The sequence below is a fragment of the Phaethon aethereus genome, assembly GCF_964289735.1.
Source record: "Phaethon aethereus genome assembly, chromosome: 2".
NCBI classification, from domain to species: Eukaryota; Metazoa; Chordata; class Aves; order Phaethontiformes; family Phaethontidae; genus Phaethon; species Phaethon aethereus.
The window spans coordinates 153,010,571-153,032,451 of NC_138582.1; the positions used below are offsets into that span (position 1 = coordinate 153,010,571).

General features: G+C 41.3%; 1 protein-coding gene across 1 annotated transcript in view; it reads left to right on the forward strand.

The window, feature by feature from the left end:
* GAD2 (glutamate decarboxylase 2) overlaps nucleotides 1–21,542 on the forward strand; it is a gene marked incomplete at both ends in the record, with an annotated part of 38,304 nt that extends 16,762 nt beyond the window's left edge. The window contains 9 exons of the mRNA XM_082015034.1: nucleotides 4,900–4,979; nucleotides 8,352–8,406; nucleotides 9,852–9,968; nucleotides 11,082–11,146; nucleotides 15,021–15,099; nucleotides 16,806–16,955; nucleotides 18,748–18,855; nucleotides 20,599–20,688; nucleotides 21,369–21,542. Of these exons, the coding sequence (XP_081871160.1) occupies nucleotides 4,900–4,979; nucleotides 8,352–8,406; nucleotides 9,852–9,968; nucleotides 11,082–11,146; nucleotides 15,021–15,099; nucleotides 16,806–16,955; nucleotides 18,748–18,855; nucleotides 20,599–20,688; nucleotides 21,369–21,542 (918 nt within the window). The remainder of the gene's footprint in view (nucleotides 1–4,899; nucleotides 4,980–8,351; nucleotides 8,407–9,851; nucleotides 9,969–11,081; nucleotides 11,147–15,020; nucleotides 15,100–16,805; nucleotides 16,956–18,747; nucleotides 18,856–20,598; nucleotides 20,689–21,368) is intronic.
* Between the last annotated feature and the right edge of the window lie 339 nt (nucleotides 21,543–21,881).

Genomic DNA, 21,881 nt, shown 5'->3' on the forward strand with positions numbered 1-21,881 from the left:
ACAGTATACTGTCTTTGTAGATAATTGAAGAAAAAGCTATAGCTTACAATGAGACGTTAAAGACAGGATTCATGTCACTTAACTTTAATCACCTAAAGTGTAAACATTTAATCTGAGTTAGTCTGTGTACTTTTTATAGCCAACAAAAAGAGAGAGAGATCTGCAGAAGACAACTCATCCTAGTCTAAAATGGGTGCCAAGGCCTTGGGGATGAGATGCCTTCTGGAGGTACCTTTTCTTCCCCACTATTGAGGGAGCCCAGACAGCAAGCCTAAAGCAGACACACGTTTTTAGATTATTAAAATTAAGAGAGAGATAGCCCAGCCTGCGCATCCAGAGATGCCGCATTGTTTAAAGCCCAGGGCAGATGGAGAGCAAGGCACGTGCGCCTCCTTTGCTGGCATGTGGCTGATGGGGTGAGGCTGGGGGGCCAGGTCTGCAGAGCACTGGGGTGCCAGTGACCAAACCTGCGGACCGTGGAGAGGTTTCGACTCCTGGACGGCTCAGCTTGCTCAGCATTTGGGAACTCACTCCTGATGAGGTCCCTCCACAAAGCTTGTGCCACTGTGGATTTAGGTGAGCAGGGAGAGACTGCAGTCTGAAAAACCAGCCGTGGCCTTTGGGGCTCACCGCGTTAGGGTGGCTTTTCCTGACAGCCCCAGCCATGCCAGATTATGAGCAATTAATTTAACAAGCTATAAAAATAGAAGCATCTGTATATTGAAGGACTGTTTATTTAAGGTAACAATGTCATACTTTCAGCATCATAACATTTTTAATTATGTAATTCTTCCTTTTTCCAAAAGAGCTATTCATTATTGCACCTGTAATAAGTTTACAATGTGTTTTTACTTTACAAAGCTAACTATGAAAAAATGACTATCGGGCAAACAAATTTACTCCTAACAGCATTTGACTTAGACAAAGGGAAGATTTCCCTGACTCAAAATCACCTTTTTTTGCCCTGACCAGTAATGATGGTTGATGAATACTCTATGCCTTCTCCTTCACCACTGAATTTTAACCACATTTCTTTTCAGAGGCAAATCAGTGGTATTTGAAGCCAGAGAAAAATAGTGAAACATACTGGGGATGTGTTTGTAGTCTTCCACGCACCCTTTGGCAGTGCAGCACCGCATGAAGGGAGGGAGGAAGCCGCAGTGACAGCCCACTCCCACCTGCATGTCCTCCTGTCTCTGGTGGGCACAGGACAGTGGTGAAACTCTGGTCCTGCCGCTTTCTCCTTGCCTGTTTTTTCCTTCAGGACTGGCATCAGGCAGTCTGCCCGTCGTCACTTTTAGCCCTGGTTCTCCCACTACAGGACTCCACATCCGAGTAACTCCTTCATGGTTGTGTGGTGACAGGTGGTCATCAAGCTCACTTTCTCGCATGGCCGAAGAGCCAGTAGCCCCCATATTCCCAAAGGGGTCACAATTAATGTCCTCCTTCCCCCTGTTAGCCCAGCTGAATCTGTCAGTAGTTCTGTCCAGCCAGGCTTATTTCTGCAAACCTTTCCTTCTCTCTGATATTTGTATTTTTCTACGTTTACCTTCATATTATACAGGCAACCAAATTTTCAGCACCATCCCAGGAGCATTAAAACAAAGTTTAATATTCATCATCACTAGGAAAGTTTTCTTTGCTCTTAAAAGTTCGTCCTGGCTCTTTTAGAGCCTCTCAGTCAGAGTAATTCCTCTGATGTTACCCTGAGACACAAAAACATAACAGCAATCATATATCTGTGACTGCATATACAGATTGAGGATTTAATATTCAAAGTTTGTTTAGAAATTGTAATTGCATTTGCCCTTCTGTGCACAGACTTCTGTATTTCTTCCTAATTTATCCCTAAACTTGTTTTGATTCCTGGCCACTGAATTCCCTTCAGTCTATAAAAAGCCTTCAGGCAACTGAGCTATCAGCACTACATTCATTTTTTCCCAATTGCTGTTTTAGCAGCGCCATGAGACTTTTCAATAAGGCAGCTGAGCTTGGCCCTATTCCAGTTGATGCCTTTGAGCACATGGGCTTCATTTTCTTCCCATAGTAAACCATTCAAATCCATATTTTCTTTTTTAAGACGCTTTGAATAGTTCTGTTTTCTGTTAGAAAAACAAATTGCGATAGTAAATCTATTTTAATTAATACGGAATAAGGAGCAAAATTCATGAATATAATGTCATTGACTCAAAAACCAGTGAAATATATATGTGACTCTTGACTCCTACATCTTTGCCTGTATTTATATTGCACTACCCAGTATGTGCACGTGAGTTTGTATAATACATGAATAAAGAACAGATTAAATTTTTTTAAGTATATAAATTCAATTCTAGCTTCACATAGCATATCAATGAACTGTCATTATGCTGGCATATTCTAGCTCTGTTTCAATTTTTGCAAAGTTCAAAGATATCTTCCTAAACTTGGGCATTTTTTATAAGCCTCTTGATGCTGGTAGCCTCCTGCTCCGTGCTCTCATAAAGTTGCACTGCTGCACCATGGCACTCGGGGAGACCCACCAGGCTCGAAGAGACTTCAGTGTCTTCCACGTACAGAGGTTTTTGGACTGGTTATAGTCCAAGCCTTAATCTACAGTGCATTTGTACTTGGGAAAAGTCCACTTTAGTGAAGCTGATGAAGCTCATGGAAGTGTGTTTGTTCAAAAATTCGGTTTCAAGAAATAAAGAACGTGCCATGAAAAATAGCAGTGTGATGCTGAGCAGGCCCATGATGTTCAATGAGTAAATACTTCTAGCACCTTGTGAGTCCCAACTAGAAAAACAGTAGGGCAGACCCCATATCTTATCTGAGCATACCACTAACCTGAGGTTTTCATAGCCTAGATGGTAACAGTATGTTAAGATCAAACATCTACCAGGTTATGACGCATGCAGGTGCTGTGCACTTCCCATTCTCACAGACAGAAGATACGGCAGGGCTTGGTCTGCAGAGAAGGGGTGGAAGTCTCCTCACCTGATGTCATTCAGCACCCACTCCAAACCAGCAGCCCTCATGTGGGATGAATCCTTCCTCAGAGGTGCCTGTTTCCCCCAGAACACAGAGGGAGCCTACTTAATGACTTAAGCCTGATTAGACTAGCTACAATGAAGCCAGTCTAATTCAGCAACACACTTAAGCACAGGCACAAATCCCTTGTTGCTCATCTAAGCACATGGGTATGCGTTTCATTTGATCATCAGTTTGTGCAAAAGTCAGTCTGACATGCAGATGTTTACATTTCAGAACGGCCTAGGATGGTTTGCTGAACGATGGCCTTAAAACTTGATTTTAGGTCTAGACAATGTGGTCAATGGCTTCTCAATACACATTGTTGGTGTACTGTAGCCATGCCCCAGGGGGGAAAGCTATACCAGCCCACTGCATTAAAAAAAACTAATGTAGTATGAAAAATGTAATTTACCTGAAGAAATGTTGTCAGATTGTCCGTGTATCGTCACTGAGTCACGGCTCAAGAACTTCTGCCTAATGTCTGAATATTGAAAAAGTCAGTGGGCATCATGAAAACTTGAAGCATTTCAGCCAAAATGGTGAGTTACAGGCATATGAAAAAAGGAGTTTGGAGTGGAAACCCTTATGCGACCTTAACCATAGCAGTCAGGACTCAATGAAAACTACCCCCTGAGGAATTTGTAAAACACAGGAGTTTTTTTAGTTATTAAGTTGAATGTACATGATGCGGTTCTACTTTTCTTCCTCTCTCTTTCATAAAGTTGGTTTAGAATTTATTTTCATTTCTCAAAGTGTTCGTTATGTATGGAGCCCTTTAGTATGCAGTGAAATCCCACTGTCTTCATAGCCTTTAAGTGAAGCAGACACATGTGACCATCGTGTCCATCTCTTTCCCTACAGCTCTCTGCTGCTTACCGTTGAAGCCAAATACTCCCTTGACAAAGCAATGGTGATCACTTCTCTGCTTTGTGGTCTTCTGCAGGCTATATGTCTTCCTTTCTCCTTTAACATCGTGGACACCTAAAAAGCCCTGTTAGATTTTTATCTCCTTGATCTTCTTTATAGTGTTTATAGCCTAAGCTAGTGATACTGTTAGTATACATAAGGAATTTCCATTTTTTTTAAATTTAATAATCTGTAGTTAAAATTACTTTGGACAATATTGTTACAGCTGTGTTTGAGTTAATACAAAATCAGATTCTTGGTGGTATAACTTGATAGAAAACTATTTCATTATCATAATCACTAGGATTTAAATTAGAATTATAAACCAACACTGGCTCAGGGGTTAAGTCTTACGAGCTAGAGAAAATTAGGCTGACTTGCACTTCAGTATATAACTTGCACATTGTATTCTGTACGTACAGATTAACTAATAGTCTTACTGATAGCCCAGTTCTGATTTTAAACTGCAATAGCTCTATTTATTAATGGGAGTTACTACTAGCTTTCACTGGCATGAGATCACAATTAGGCTTCCTATCTTAATTTCTCTCAGTAGTATATTATTTGGCCACAAGTTACATAGCAGAAGCACATCACTCTGGACGCCACTAACTAAATGAATTCTCTAGGAGAGAATTTTTTGTTTCAGTAAATCAATTTCATAGCTGAATCCGTACAAGCAATAGAAGCTGCAGGTATGCATCAAGGACAGAATTTGGGTCCTTCATCAGCCACAATTGTGTATTTAATATTCCAGGAGTAAATCTGGATTAGAGTGATTGCTGTTTCCCTAATTGACTGTAGTGACCTGATGTGAAGCCTCAAATTACAGTGATCAGTTTCCAAAAAGTCTACGAATAGAATTACTGCCTGTGTGGGACTACTTGCTGAAGGGCTTGCAAGAGTGTAGTGTTTTATATTAAATCAGATAAGAAATAATAATAAAAATAATAAATAATAAGAATAAATGTGTTTTTTCAGAGTCACTTTTCTGTGAAGAAAGGAGCTGCAGCCTTGGGTATTGGTACAGATAGTGTGGTTCTGATTAGATGTGATGAAAGGTAAGTAAAGATGCCAAATACAGCTCTTTTTATCAGTACATAGAAGAGGATAATCAGATACTCGGCTCAGAGCATATAGGATGCAGTCAACAGTTGTTATAATTCATCATAGTGCTGTCATTTTCAGCAACCTTACACTGATTTATCCCACTTGAGGAGCTGGTTCTGTCAGTAGCTTCTTTACAAGTTGGTTTTTGGAGCGCATCAAAAATCTTAAAGTTCCCTTCCGTAGGGATTTCTTATATTTCTTTTTCTTTCATCCTGAACTGAAAAAAAATGTTTAACTAACAACCATTCTTCACATGTTCTGCTAAGAAATTAGGGAGAAGTTTGTTTTGGTCAAAATGGAGCATTTAGATACTCTCACATTTTGCTCCATTAAAATGGGCTGAAGTGGGCCATTTAAAGGAATAAAATACTGAGGCGCTTTTGCTAATGTAATTCTTTTAATTCATGCCCCCACCATCCTTCTCATCTGGACTACATTCCCACGGTGCCCTTGATGGGGACACCCTTGCAATGGGATATACAGAGAAAGCTCCTGGCAGCATTGTGGGCAGCGTAGGGCAAGGAGGAGGATGGCCCATGGAAAGGATGAGCACAGCAGGCACCTAACCTACAGGTCCCATAGGCACTGCAAAACCAGTGGTAGATAACTTCTTGTTTAACTCACCCAACTAAAAGGTTTTGATTCCCTATGGAAACCTTGTTTGAGAAAACAAAGATATTAACAAAATCAACATGTTTTGTTGAAGATTTTCAATTTTAGGGAAGAAGACTTTCTGTGGGATGAAAATTAATAGAACAGTCTTTATTGATTCTACTGAGAATCTTTTCAATAGAAAATGCTCTTACTGTGAGTCCCAAATATCATTGTTATAAGGTATTGAATTATTTATTGCTCTAGCATAAGTGAAAGGTTTTACTGCTATCAAAATACTCTGCTCCCACACTAAAAGCGGGCCACCAACTAAGCAAATTACAGTCCTAATCACAGCGCCTGCATATTGGTTTATGGACTTATTATCAATTTATTAACGAAAGAAAGAGCAAGCCTTGAAGAAGAATTAACAACAGCATCAACACAACCAACACACATCAAAATAAACCTCCGATTGTTTCTATTCACTAAAGACAGACATGGATCAATGAAGTCATGTTTTCCTTCTTCTTCTTGTGCAAATTCAGTGTGATGGTCTTCTATGAAGACCACAATGCTTACCCTGCCCACCCTGAAGTAAACAGCAGGATTACTGCATGTCTCACCAAATCCCATCAGATGCCATTGGGATAAAGCAGGCTGTTTGCACAGATTGTGGGCTGGTGTGGTGGAGACGACCCTCTGTGAAGATGTGGACCTGTGGGAGGGTGAAGGAACAACATGAAATCTTTTTTGGTCATGTTGCCAGCATGACCAAGCACAGTTCTTGGTAGCTTCTCTTTTCCCCATCCTGACCCACACCTGCCAAGTTTGCCTTGTTTTGCTGTACCATGGACTATATAAATGTGTGGTGAATTTCAAGCCAGGAGAACATGCAGAAAATCATGTTCCTCCAGGCTGGACCACCATGTATTTCCATTGCCTCTTTTACGACCATGCAGATATATTGGTAGCAATAGCATATTACCTGCAGGTTTGGGGTCAAAACACTTTAGTATGGTGTGGCAGCAGTGGAGACTGTGTACAAATGTGGGTAATATGAGAAGACTTTGACACCAACACTTCTTCTTAGTGTCCTTTTGCTGCTGAGTCTTTTCTGCCTCTCCCAAAGCCAACCTACTGCTTGCTCCTTGGTAAAGCTTGGCATACTCAGCATGACCAGGGACTACATAATCATTTGTCTTGGTTAAAAACACTGGCAGTGAAGAGTTCTGCACAGCTTTGTGTGTGTTTGTATGCACAAACTCAAAAATTATAAACTATTAAAGACCAACATCTAAACTGTGTTTGGAGGAGGAACTCATTGCCTGCCTTTGGCATGTTTTTTTTTTCCTTTATTCCTCTAATGATCTCAGAAACAGGTTTCGAAGATAAGACAACTACTGCTTTTCTCTGAACATGTACATGTAACTGGGGGGAACTCACGAGTTGAATACTCTTTAGATCTTGAACTTCTGTGAATAAAATCAGGGCTAATTTTTAAGACAGGTTTTGCAAAAAATGCAGTAGTGCAAACCCATTTCTACTGAAATAATTACTAACTTACTGTGAGCTGTGTAAGGATGAAAACTTGTAAAACTTTGCAGTATCTTATTACAAGAAGTTAGTAATTTTTTTTTTTTTTAATTTACATCCATCCAAATGTCATGAAAACACTTCAGGGTTGTTTTTTTTATGTAAAACTGAAACTCATGATTTTGTTTCCCTAAAACTGCTATTTTGAGCTTCAGTAAAGGGTTTTTTTAAATAGCAACAGGAAACAGTGCTTTAGTGAGAAAAAAATGTGTCCAACTATACTAACAACTGAAAAAGTCCTTCAAAGTACATATACGCATAAAAATCTAAATAGACAACACTAAAATCCAGTGAAGAGTTTATTCCTGTAATGTGGGGAGCTGTCATGTTTGTATTGCTGTTAATGCATACTCTCATCTTAGCTAGTCTTGTTTGTGGCTAAAGCAAAGAAAAAACTTAACCTCAATATTCAATATCAGCACTGTTTTACCTTGCGCTTAATTCATTTTCAGGATTTCATAAATTAGCCTTCAAGCCTTGTACTGCCGAGTCTGAATGTCATGGGAATGGTTCATACTAAATGTGTTGCAAATACAGTATATAGGCAATACAGAGGCCTTGTCAGTGCGTTTAATACGAGTCCAGACTGGTAGCTTCTTCTCCTATCCTGCTTCAAGCAAATGCGAACATGTAATGCCCCAAACCGTGGAACAGTCGCCCTGAAACAAGTTCATCCCTGGGATGGAAGTACAGAGACGGCTGCTTACGCCAGAGCTGAGTTGCACTGCTCAAGGACATTTTCTGTGCCTGCTGAAAGGGGACCGTGGGGTTTGGCACCCAGCGAGCTTCCTGGGACCCTGGGCCGAGCCTCTCGCTGTGAGCCTGGAGCATATTCCCAAGGCTGTAACGTCAAACAGGACTCGGAGGCTCCATGGAGCAGCATCAGTCTTTAATGGGGGTGGCCACGAGATAACTTCTCTCAGTTACCATCACCATATTGATGCAAACTGGTTGACAAAATAATTAGCGTAAAAACTCAGACTAATGGTCAGAGTCTATCCGTGCTCTTCAATGCTGCATAAGACTTGGGCAAAAAAGTCGCTTTGTTCCTTATTTGTGTTTCCTAGTAAGTGAAGAAGTAACAGCAAGAGCTGATTTCAAGATTAAATTTCTAATATAACTCTCTCTTGCTCCAGAGGGAAAATGATCCCATCAGACCTTGAAAGAAGAATTCTCGAAGCCAAACAAAAAGTAAGTTTACTAGCTTTTCTGCTTCCAAAAAAAAAAAAAAACCCAAGAATTATACAGCTAGATTTTTTGCTTTCCTTGGTAAACCAACAAAATAGGCTTGACCGTTAACTTTTGATTTATTTCTGAGAAATGTAGCCTAGCATTTAGTGAGGCAAGAGTTGATGAGAAAATAGGTTTAAAGCTACTTTATAATCTCCGTGAACTATTTGGCTTTTTTAATGTGTTCCTCTGCATAACATCCTCCATATTATCAGTCTATGACACAGTTCCTCAGCTGAATACTGGCAAAAACAGAGTAATCATTTGGGGAATTTGCATATATATTTTAACCTGTTGAAAGTTTTCCTCATAGTCGCCAAAACAATGGAAGATAAACTGAAATCCACACATTTCTGAAAATGCCCTACTTTTGTATGTGTTCATTAATAGAAGCTAGAATTAAAACAATGTATTGAAATATGGAGTGAACTTAGCCCTGTGCCTTCAACAAAATTTATGTAAACAATCATTAGAAATGCAGCATTCAAAGCTCATTAATAACACAAACCTTCACCGAAAGCTTACTTTGTCTAAGAAAAGCAATATAGTGGATAAAAATGAAAGGCAACATGGCGATAGAGTACCGCCCAAACCTACTGACTGTGCATTTCACTTTGCAGAGAGAAGTTTAGACCTTTTTGATAGTTTAAATTCCAGCTCTGCAAAAACCGTAACCACTCTGTACCTGTTGCTCTGAGTACTGCTTATGGAATCAACAGAACTACAAATGAATTTAAAGTGAAGCACTGGCGTGGATTACGGCATGAGTCGGACAGCGAGTGCTCCTCTGTGAGGCACAGCATTTGGCAGAGGGAGTCCAGGAGATGGTGCCTGGCCTCCGTGGAGATTGCTGTCTCCCCTCTGCAGGAGGGATGGGGCTGGAGGTGAGCCCCACACCTCCCCTGTGCATGGCCCCCAGGAGATGCCCCCAGACAAGGTGCTCCCGCTGACGGGGCTGGGCCACCACATGCCTTCAGGCACTTGCTGGGATAATTACAATGCAGCCCAGGGCACAGTCCAGCAGAGGTATTCCTTGCACTGGGTGAAATTTGAGAAGGTTCTCCTCAAAGCTGGGTGAGGTGTGTTTTACGCGACATCGTGCAGAGCGGACCTCTTTGTTTGAGGCAGGTGTCATGGAGCAGGATTGTTCTTCTGAGCCCTTACCTGCCTCGTGCATCCTAATAAATGGAGGATGCTGGTTTGGAAGTTTGCTGCCACCTTAAGGTAGAAATTGTAATATCACTAGCATCTAAACTAATTAAAAACCAGTGCAATGTAGCGGGTATGTCCTCTAGGAGACACTTGTGGGCTCACTGTGGAGGCAGCACAAGAGGAGTCGGGGCTGCTGCAGGCTGGGGAGGCTGCAGCACCCTGACCTTGCCAAACGCCTCTGTGCTTTCCTGCAGGGATTCGTTCCTTTTCTGGTGAGTGCCACAGCTGGGACAACAGTGTATGGGGCGTTTGATCCTCTCATAGCTATTGCAGACATCTGCAAGAAGTACAAAATCTGGATGCACGTGGATGTAAGTACCATTGTATGTGGGGGCTGGATTGCAAGGTGTATTAACGTTAATTTGTTCATTTTGGACAGTGTCATCATGTACAAAACTGTATTTGGTTCCTGTAATTGAGTCTAACATCCAAGCGCTGACTTACCACTCCTCTGAAAGGCTCAGGTCAGGGGGACATTTTAAGAGCTGTGACTGTCTGGTACTTTTAGCCACTGGGACACTTGAGATGACCCAGTTTGAGTGCTCTAGGCCTTCAGCTTTATCTCTACACACCATTAGTACAAGAAACACATAAGAAGTATACTGAGCACTGGCTCAGCTTCTGCAGCAGCTGCAAAATAAATGCATAAGGAAAAGGCTACATTTGTCTGGAGTAAAGTACCCCAAATTGCTGAACAGATTAATGCAAATGCTAGAGAAATTTAGCAGATTGGCCACTTCACTTTATCAGGGTTCTTGACAGTAAATCTTTCTGAAGGATCATCTTTCAGCCCTAGAATGGCTTATGTGTCATTTTTGCAAATCCTTTCTCCAAAAAGGCTTGGTAATTGAATTTCTGTAGGGCTGGGTATCTTGCTTTTGGATTACTGTGTCAGCCAAAATCACTCCAGTTCAAAGGAAGAATTCGTATGTACCTTGAACTAATTCTCAGTCAGATGAAACGCCTGCTTGTCCCCAGATCTCTGTGAGCAAATGAGTAGGGGGCAAGCAGTAGTCATCTGAAATACGATGAAAATTCACCAGAGCAGCCGAGATCCCCATCCAGTTTGTTATCATCACCTCGTCACTAAAAGAGAACAGGCGGCTTACCCAGGAGCAGCTGTGTGAGGCAGTAATGACAGCGTGGAGCAGCCCATTGCGTCAGTGTCAGAAGAGGCGGTGAGGGGGCTAGGGAGACGATAAGGGTTGGTACTCAGATTAGGGGCTATAAACTGCTGCTTCCAAGCTACTGGAAGAAAATGTTAGTACAGCTAATGCCTCAGGCCCCATCTGCCTGGTCATTTTGAAATGTGCCACATCAGCCAGAAAAAACAGAAAGGCCCCAAACTGATGTGAACGGACAGATGTCATCATGGAGAAAAGCAGAGTTCTCTTCTCATTAAGATAATGTGTCTTGCCTTCTAGGGAGCATGGGGTGGTGGGCTCCTGATGTCAAGAAAACACAAATGGAAGCTAAATGGCGTTGAAAGGTATGATATATTAATGTTGATTAAACATATTTATTAAATGCTTTTAATACACTTGTAATTACCATAGAAATGTCTATAAATAAAAATAAAAATCAATGTTATCTCCAAGAATACAGTATGAAGAAATTAATGCAAACTGTCCTTCCAGTTGAAGTAGCATTGCGAAGTGCCTTTGTTCAACGCCACAGTAGAGTGGCACCTTGTTTTGCAGTACAGACAGCAGTCATTTCTTGCTTGCTTTTCTGTTCCTCCCAGCATACATTCGCAGGTCCAGAGTGGTTTCTGCAGCGTTCTGTGATTCAGCGTCCAGCGTGAATTAGCAATTGCATTTCTCTAAGAAATTAATCCTGGAGATCTTGTATGCTGAAGTATAAAAGGTGGATGCCTTTGCAGTTTGGACGGGTGTCCTGGCAGTCGCTGACCACTGCTCTGTCATTTCTGGAGAGAATACCCCCCTCCAGGCTGTGATAATGACACCTTCTCAGTAAATCTGTGCCTGGATGTATACACAGTTGTAGCCATGAGCTCGTGAACGTTACAGATACATACAGGTGAACCTAAGGGATGCCAGTCCAGTTCAGGGTCTGGAAGGACTGAGCTTAAAAACAGCTGCTTATTCAGAAACTTAAAATTAAGCTGTGAAACTCCTTGCCATAGGTTGTTAAGATTTACCTGCATTGAAGCAAAGACAAACAAAAACCATTCGGGATTTCTGTGAGCTACAAATGAGTGGGAGCTCAAAGAGTATTAAGAACAAGTTTATATATGCTTACCCTGTTTTGTATTTTTCCCAGGCATCTATTTAGGCCACTTGCTAGAGACCGTATACTGGGCTAGATGGAGTCACTCTCACGTTAGTGTTTTTTCTGAAGCTCGTGATGTTGAGAGTAAATTATTACTCCCTTCCGCCTTTTTTATCTCAAAATGAAATTGCTGTTCCTTGCCAATTAAAATTACAACAACTTCCTCCTCCTGTTCCTGAAGATTAAGAGGATACCTTGATAATTCAGTTCCTTTCTCATACATCTCGCATGCAAAATTTGAAGAGCGGCCAATGGTTCTGTGAATTCAATTTAGTTAAGACCACCTCCAGCACTCCAAACTTAGGTATTATCTATTAAAAGGAGACACATCCAAATATCCAGCAAGTTAGAAAGTGAGGACAGATTATGATTGCTTCCCAGATTGCTGTCCAAGTTCTGCTGGAATGAGAATTTCAGGTTGAATCTATATTGTAGAATTTTCCAAATAATCTGCTTTAGATCCAGAACTCCACTGTATTTTATATAGTACTTTGATAAGCACCATCTCCATATGTTTGGCAATGAATTAATGAAATTTGTCATTTTCAATACTGTTGCTCTGCTTGATTAACACAGAGGCTCATTTCAGTTTGTTCAGATCTCAAATGTGGGTACCTTTAGAGCAGACTTACTAGACCCAGCTTTTATGGACATTCCTGTTCCATGGTAGATATTCAGGTACAACCCAGTCATTCATTACAGCTCTGGATAGAAGAGAACTGGAGGTGGTACTCATGTTTGATAGGGAAGAAAGGTACAAGGACAGAGCATTAAATGGAGCACTCTCTGCCTGGAGTACTCGCATCCTTCTGGCAATCCAGCAAAAAATGCTCCTGTCAAAGGAGGAATTGCAGGACCATCCTTACCGTGCCCTCCAATGCCTACATGGCAGATTTCAAGCTGCTCCAAGGCACCCTGAAAGAAGCGTGTCTGTCCTCTGGTGTCTGGAGCAGATAGGTCTGGCCACCATCAGGGGTTTCAGTCTGCTGTCCCTCTCTCAGAGGCTTGGGCAGGGGGTCACAGCTATGTGAGAAAAGCATGTTTGCAGCTGGGTGAGCGCTCCCATACAGGGTCTGGGCGTCCTTGCTGGGGCTGGTCAGTGAATACACCTCAGTCAGTTTTTAATGAGGGCTGAGGACCAAATTCTGCCAGTCTTGAATCTCTCCTGTCATCCATTTGAAATCTCTAAAGGAAAAATTTTCCTCTTTTTTTTTTCTTCTGTCTGTAACCCACAGCCAAAAAAATCATGTAGGTGTTTGGTACTCAGTTATTTGGGCAAACGTGAGATGCTTTGAAAAAACATCTGTGGATCCATGTAGCTTTTTCACTTCCCTGTTTGTCTCAGTCAGCAATTTCTTTGAGCACGTACTGATGACTGAAGCCCAGAATAACTGGTAACAAATGAAAAACAGTGGATTTTTATTTTACGTGATTAATTTTTTCTGTGTGCAATTGGGATGTAATTGGGGAAATAAATGACCTTAGGGTAAATTAAATGTTTTAGGTTCATAATTAACATCTGTGTGTTGTCAGTAAATAATACTTTTGCTTGAGAAAACCCATACCGCTACTGTTACCTGGAAGTCTCTTAAAGAATTTCTGCCTGATTCTGCCTAGGCACAGATAAAAATTTAAAAGTATCATATCAAAGGAAATTCATAGACCTGAATGCATGTTCAGAATCATTAGCTTTGGTGTTGTAATCAGATGACTGACTCTGAGCTGATTAAAAGCTGCCAAATACTCGAAAAGCCAAGCCAAGTGGCCAGATGTTGCCTGTGGGAGACTGTTCCCTACAGATACAGGCGCTTGCACAGTCCCATTTAAATAGCAAAGAAGAAAGCACAGCATTGCTGCCCAATGTCCATGTGAATTTTGGAGTTGCTTGCCTTGAAGGAGTGGAAGCAAACTGGCAGGAACTGATAAGGACATGTATAAACCTATATGCTCTCTCCAAGTCCTACAAAGGAATATACTGTCAGATTCTAACATGCTCACCTCTTTTCACATAAGTGTTACTTGCAAGTGTGTCCTGGATCCTTTAAGTTTTACATGCCCCAGTTGACTGATTTATACCAATTTATACCATCAAAACTCAAATCACTGCATTACATGAAATCCTGTGCACTACGCATCCTTGACAGCCTGCCAAATAGCATGCAACTGTATACATCTATCAGCTAATCGTCATGTGTAATAATAGTAATTAAAAAATAGACAGTCAAGCATAAGACAAAATAATAAACAATTGGACAATATTCCCTTCAGCCTTTGCCACAGTCCCAAATGCCTCTTTTCTAGGCTGTATTGCGACAGCACCCTGTTCATTCACAAGATCTAGGCTGACAGCTATTTTTCCAATGAATGTGGCCTGAAGGGAGGCAGGATCAGACCGTCTTGTGGAAGCGTGGATCAGTTCTGTGTTTATTACTGTGGTAATTTTGGACCCAGTCCTCCAGTTATGTGAATTACCATAGCCAAGCAAAAATGAAGGAGCTATGAAAATTTACCATTGGAAGAGCAATGAGAAAAATTACTTTGGGCCAGGTTTTCCAAGTTACTCAGAGTTTTAGAGGTACTGAGAAGTATTTAAAGGAATTTTTTAAAATGCCTATGTGAGCTACTTACTAAAATCTTGCTGAAACTGGAATCAATGGGAGAAAATCTGTTCATTTTCCAGCTTCCTATCTGCATCTTTAATCAGCTGTGTAACTATAGAAAGTTCATCAGTCAAGTGGGTGTTTTTAGGAAGTTTGCCCTGTGTTTGTAAAGTATAGATGACTCCCAGAAAGTTTAATACTGATTAAGTTTAGTGGATAGAGCAATTATCCTGTGGTAAGTTGCCAAGATTGTCATCCAAAAACCAACTAGAGTGGATTAGGTCCCTTATGAAGGCATTGCTTTCCTAATATCAGCCATTATTATTTTCAGCTTGCTTTGCTCAGGAAAAGAAAAAATGTGCATTACTACATGTTCATTGTTATTCTAATTATTTCTAAATGTCTCCATGGTTTCACCATCATAGTACAATGTCTGAGTTTCACATGCTTTCATGTGGTTTGCTGTCCCAGGGCCAATTCGGTGACCTGGAACCCTCACAAGATGATGGGTGTCCCGCTGCAGTGTTCAGCCCTGCTAGTAAGAGAAGAGGTATGTCCCAATATACTTGCTTCTCTGATCCTTTCTGACATTTTGCTTCTGAAAATCCTGGATGTTTTCTTCATAATTGTGTCACAGCTAATATTTGCTAATGTCATGAAGATTATGAAAGAAAATGAGAGACCTCTAGTTATGTGCTCAGGCTGTGACTGCAAAAGGAATTAAAGCAGCTGTTTAGCAGAAATGATAAATCCAATCAATGGCAGTATTTTTACAGAGTTTTGTGGCTTTCCATTCAAAATGTCTATAGTTAAGTTGTGGGTGCATAGCTGTGTAACCCCACTCATTGCTGTGTAGCACAAAATGTAACTGCAGGCAAACTCTATTCCTCTTGGAATGAATAATATGGTATACATAGAGCACAACGTTTGGTCCAGAATCTAGGCATCATTACACTTTCCAGACTTTTATGATAGATATTTCCACACAGCTCTGATCCATATATCCACTTCCACATGGAAGTGAAAACGGAACACTAAGTTCACTTGGAATAAAAAATAGACATTTCATTTGGTACTAGAATTTGAATTGCCCTTCAAGCCTGTAATTTTCATATAACCATCAGTTACTGGGACAGCTGCTATACAACCACCACGTACTAGATCAGCTATCAAAAAGCTGGTTGCTGTTTTGCTAACAGCTGTACAGCAGATTGTATACAAAGTGATTGCACTTAGGAAGAGAGAAGCTGGCTTTTATTTGCCCTCTGGGTCAGTTCCCTGAGACAAATCCTGCCTGGCTGAAGTCAGTACCATCCTTGACCTCTAGTGAGAACAGATGTCTCAGATTAGGAGAAAGTCAATTTTTTTTCCCTCTCATTTTACTATCTCAGTTTTGAGTTACACATAAAGATTAGACTTGATGATAAACAGCCAAGTTTTGATTCTTCTTGGACTGGAAATTGCAATTTTAGGCAACAGCCCTAAGGTATACCTTAAACTTGCTTGAGGACTTAACTAGAGCCAGAACATGACTCTCTGAATTTCACTTAAAAAGCTAAACAAGAAACCTCATGCTTTCATGAGCCAGGTTTCTTCACCTTGTTGGCTTCTGGCCCTCCCACAAAGCTGCCTCTCAGAATGGCATCTTGCAACACAGAAATAGCTGTAGCTGGCTGTTTAAAGGCCATATGCTCTTCTGTCTGTTCAAATCCTGCTGTACCACTTAAGCATCCAGTCTGCAGCTGAGGGCTTTGCAGAAAAGAATTGTGCCTACAAAGAAAGAAAACAATGAAAATCTGAATTTTAGAGACCAAAGCAATTAGAGAAGTGGTGTGATATTATTTAGGTTAGTCACCAAATTGGCTTGGTGTGACTCAACCAGAAAAGATGCCATCCAAGGAAAGGAAGAAAAGGAACCAGAACAAAGAATAAAAAGAGAGATCCAAAAATGAACTTACGCATAATGATGCTAAGAAGCACAATGCCCAGCTTTTTTTTTTAAAATGCCTTGGCTCTGGGAGTGGATTGCATATTGCTGGATCAGGTACCAGCGTGTCCTGGGCACTGAATGGGACATGAAAAACTTAGTCCTCTGAGCAACTAAGTCTGGTTTTATCCTTTTTTTTAATCTTCCTTTTGCACTTGGACATGTATTCCACTGAATTTGGGTGTTTGTAATTTCTCACCCAAAGCAACCCTCAAAACAGTAGTCACATCTGCACCAACATCACTTTTTTGTGTCTTTGTTTCTATAAGGGATTGATGCAGAGTTGCAATCAAATGCATGCTTCCTACCTCTTTCAACAAGACAAGCACTATGACCTTTCTTATGACACGGGAGACAAGGCTTTGCAATGTGGACGGCATGTTGATGTCTTCAAGCTATGGCTGATGTGGAGGGCAAAGGTAGGACTGCATGCAATATATTTGTTTGCATTAAAATAATGCACACCAGATACGGGGGGGGGTTGGTAATCATAATTTTAGAAAATCTGACCTGAATTTCCCATATATAACATGAAAGAAAGAACTTTATTATTTTCTGTTTTTTTATACTTTTAACAATTTAGCTTCAAAGCAGCACACATGATTTGGAAACTTGAACTCCATGGCTTTGCATAGCATTTGCTTTGTGTAACTATAGGAGTCTAACAGCATAAATCATACACCTAGGAATGTTGTTACGAAGATTTCTGGAAATAAAAAGATGTTTTAATGACATTCAGAAATTAAACATGGCAAATGAATTCTGGAATACCTAGTTTCATTGCATGCAGTAGATACGAAGTCATCTTTTGGAGGAGTAGGGGAAAACTCACCAAAATCAGTTCTCGGGAAAATCTGAAATCACCAGGTCTAATGATTAATTCGTCTGTATTTGTAGAATGTCACTAAATTAAGTTCTTCCATATATTTATCCAGTCTATTATGTCAAGTTGCCTCAGGTTTGTTCAGAGGAGATGACATCACTGTTTTCATTTCCAGAAAGCTTTAAAGATCCTCATGTGCTTCATTAAAACTCTGAAAACAATTCTGAGACAGACATCAAATGCAGCGGGATGTGTGGGAGTCTGTAAAGGAGGATGCAAGTTTCTGTGGTCGCAATAGCTGTTGTGCTAACTGGGATCTCCAGAGTGGCAGGCAATTTTAGCCACATGTCTCTCTTTTACTCCAAGCCTTTCTCCCGGGGCTGTGCTAGCTCTACCCTGTTTTGAAATCTCTATACACGGAGGGATAATGACATGGGCTTTTAAGTCAGTTCTGCACTGTCAGAACAGATTTAGCAGGGACATGCATCTATTAGAGACATTTCTTCTTCTAAACCCCATTTTTTCAATGTGCCTTGTATTGCTTTTTCTCTTCTCACACCCCATTTGTAATATTAACGTTACAAAATAGGATGCGTGTTTCTTAAACAGTTTATCTATTCCAGCTGTTTATTCCCCTTCCTCCTTCATCAAGCTGGATCCTTTGTTTGTGACATCACAGCTGGTGATTGCAGGAACAATTACGATGTCACAGAGGGAGGATTATGACTTCTGCCAGAGAAGAAAAAGCAGGATTTGCTGCAGCTCTTAAAAACACAGCTACTGACTTTACGTGGTGTCTACTAGAAAAGAAGAGAGAAAAAAATTACAGAGGCAGGACAGTATCTAAACAAAATGTGCATTTTCACAGGCATCAGGCTGGGCTCTATAAGCACATCTGCCCATTCTGTGCTTAACTAAAAAAGGAGAATTATTCTTGGAAAATCCCCCAGCACATAATGCCTGAAAGATTAAAAACCCCTATTCTGAAAATAGCAGGAGGGTCCCCATGTCTGGAACTCAGCAACTTCTAGAGACCTTCCTCTGTGCCAGTCCAGACTGGACGAAACGTGCTCAGCCTCTCTGCAAAATCTGCTGAGGGCACCCTTCATTGGAAGCGTTGGCAATATTTTGCTGAGAACCAAGCTAGTACCTGGTGCTTGTTTTGCGGAGGTGGCTGTAAGGGATTCAGTGGCAAAAGCCAAGAGACAAATGAGCTCTGCTTAGCAAAGTGTCCTTCATCTCGTAGAATCAGATCCTTAATCTGTCCCACAGGGGCTTCTGTGAGGTGACTTGTGCCGGTGCTTTGGGAAGTGCTGCACGGTCCTTTCACTCTTTCGGTTCACAGAACAGATACTCACGTAACTTTTTTTCTCCCTCTCTCTCTAAAGGGAACCACGGGATTTGAAGCACAAATTGATAAGTGCTTGGAACTTGCAGAATACCTATACAATAAAATAAAGAACAGAGAAGGGTATGAAATGGTGTTTGATGGAAAGGTATGTATATTCTTTTTCCCAGTTGGTCAACAGCACTTGCCAATTGGGATGCTACCAACAGGTCAAACTGAATAGCACGTGACAGAAAGCAGCGTCCCTTGTAACAAAACCTGTTGCTGTGCTGGTATCTCTCTTCCTCATGGGATCCAGCGACAAGGGAGATGAGGCAGCTGTGCGTAAGTTTTCAGTTTGCTCAGTTTCACCCCACTGAAACTAAACACTGGCATCTTGGGCTAACACAGCATACATCCACAACTGGAACCAGCTCTTAAGTAATAAAAACAAGTTGCAGTTTCCTAATAGCAGGGTCTGTTACGAGCAGAGGTTACAGTGCCCCATGCAGTTCTGAAAGGATGGTTGTGCAAAGCGCTTTTATCATCATTTTCAGGTGGGCAGTCACAGGGGACCTGCAGGGACGTGGGGCGACCTGGAGGGACCATCTGCGCTGCAGTCCCTGCTGTGATGGGGTGCAGCACAGCGGGGCAGGGCCTAGTGTTCCTCGGGACCCCAGCTGGCTGATGTGGCAGAGGTGATGCCACCGTGCAAATATCTCTAAGCATGTTGTTTCTGTAGAGGGCGACCAGCTGAGACAGGTCCCCTGGGTGCCAGGTGCTCAGCTGCAGCACAGTGCCCAGGGCAAAGTAGTGCAGCCTGGTTGTGTGGCTGTACCTCTGAACTGCACCGGACTGTCCGGTGTTTGACCATCTCTTTGTGGGCAACCCTCTCCAGCTGTGATGGCTGGGGACAGACCTGGTAGAGACCTCTGTTACATAGTTAACTGTTGTTTTGGCTGTAAAAGAGAGAAAAAAGATGTGTTTTTACCTTTTTTCCTCCTAGTTGTGATGGCTTTTGCTCTCTGTACTTGCCCCACAAGGTTTCGTTTCTCATAACGTTGCTCCCTGGTAGCGCTCGCTCAGTGCGTGCCTAAGTGCTCTGCAGCACAAGGGTAAACATCACTGTGTTTCTTTAAACGGAGATCACAGGCTCTTACCCAGTCACATGCCACTGTGTGATTTATTTCCCCCGCCTCACACATCATCACTGAATTTGGTCCACTGGCTCTGATGATGAGTAAAGGAATTGGCAGCAGTAGGAGTTGCTGTAACTCACACGTTTAGCATCCAGCAAAGAGGAACATAGCAAGGCAGACAACTGTTGGGAGATAGCAAAAACACTCAAAGTGTCAACTAGTTCTTACTTTATGCCTTTCTATTTGGTGCTCCCATGTAAGTTAAACTAGCGAAGGCGCTGTGGTGCATGTATTCAGCAGCTAGCTGAATCAAACTGAGAAGTAATAAATTTCATTAAATGTAAGAAAATCTTAGACTGTCTCATGAACCACCTGTGACTCCTGTTTACAGAACTAGATTCTAAATTATTCTGTCATGTAATAAAAGTAAACGACATTGTCCTTACCTCTAAATTATCTGTAATAGACTCTTGCCTTAGCCACACAATCCCTTCAGGCTCTGGAGGGGACAGCACCTACAAAATGTAGATGCCTCCCAGTAGGGCATAAATATTTGCACAGCTGGATGATGTGTTTCCGCATCTGACACCCTGGGAATAAATTGCCTAAAATTATCTTTTCTGCATTAATAATGATGATGACTCTCAGTGGACCACAATAATGAAAGCCATTGACTGCTGTCACAATATGATGTATGAGAGGGAAGGAAGGCATGAACTTAATTGTAATTGAGATATTATGAGCATTTCTTACTGTTATTATTCTGTGTCTAGCCTCAGCACACAAACGTCTGCTTCTGGTATATACCTCCCAGCTTGCGCAGTATGGAAGACAACGAAGAAAGAATGAGCCGCCTTATGAAGGTAAGCAGCATTCATGCAGTGAACAGTGAAACCCTTGCAGGCAGGCAACCCTCCCAAATGATCTCCCAGGGCACAGGGCAAGGTAACCTCGTGATATTCTGGCAAATGTCACCTCCGTGGTCATTTTACTGCAGGTTAATCTGGCACCACCTTACTCTGGTATCCAGGTTTGATATTCCCTGGGTTTGCCTCATCATCTCTAGAGCACTTATTTGCTCTGTGTATATTTACTGAAGTTACTGTAAACTGCAATTGCTAAACCCAGCAAGGGCAACAGAAGCTCAATAATAGCATGGCACTTTGGCATATGAAAAGAAGATGGAAAATTATTGTAACAATATGTTTTGAGCATTGCAAAAAACAGCTACTGTGTCCCTGTGAGCAATATTGAGAAAGTAGGGGGGGAAATTCCCCAGTGATTTTAAGAGCAGGACAAAGAAACAGGATAAACCCAATGTCTTTTCAATGAGACATTTATTCCTTAATGGAGGTTAACTTTTTTATCAATATTGGACGTCATTTCATTTTAACTGCTTCCTGTAGCTCTTGATCTTTTTTTAAAAAAGCAAACATATTCTGTGTTTTGTTATAATAAGGATGATGGTGGTGATGATGATGATGATGATAATAATAATCATCATTATCATCATCATCATCCCCTGCTTTTTGTTACGCTGCAGGTGGCACCAGTGATAAAAGCCAGGATGATGGAGTATGGCACGACCATGGTGAGCTATCAGCCCCTGGGAGACAAAGTGAACTTCTTCCGGATGGTCATCTCAAACCCTGCAGCAACTCACCAAGACATTGATTTCCTGATTGATGAAATTGAACGCCTGGGACAAGATTTATAATAATTGCTTGTGCAAGTCTGTTCCAGGACCTCTAAGTAGACAATTAAGTTGTCACAAACTGTGCGAATGTATTTGTAGTTTGTTCCAAAGTAACTCTATTTCTATATTGTGGCGTTGGAGTAGAGTACAGTTTAAAGTCAAGAAACATGGCTCCTTTAAAGTCCTTTCCTGAGTTTTAGAATACCTCCTTAATAATTAGCTGCACAAAAAGCTGCATTGAAACAAATAAGGAAGATGAGAAGACACTTAAAATTTTATCCCCAATTTTAACACAGTGACTACTTTAAATTAAAAGCAATCAGACTGAATGATGTCAGATTTGCCCAAAATTATGACAAA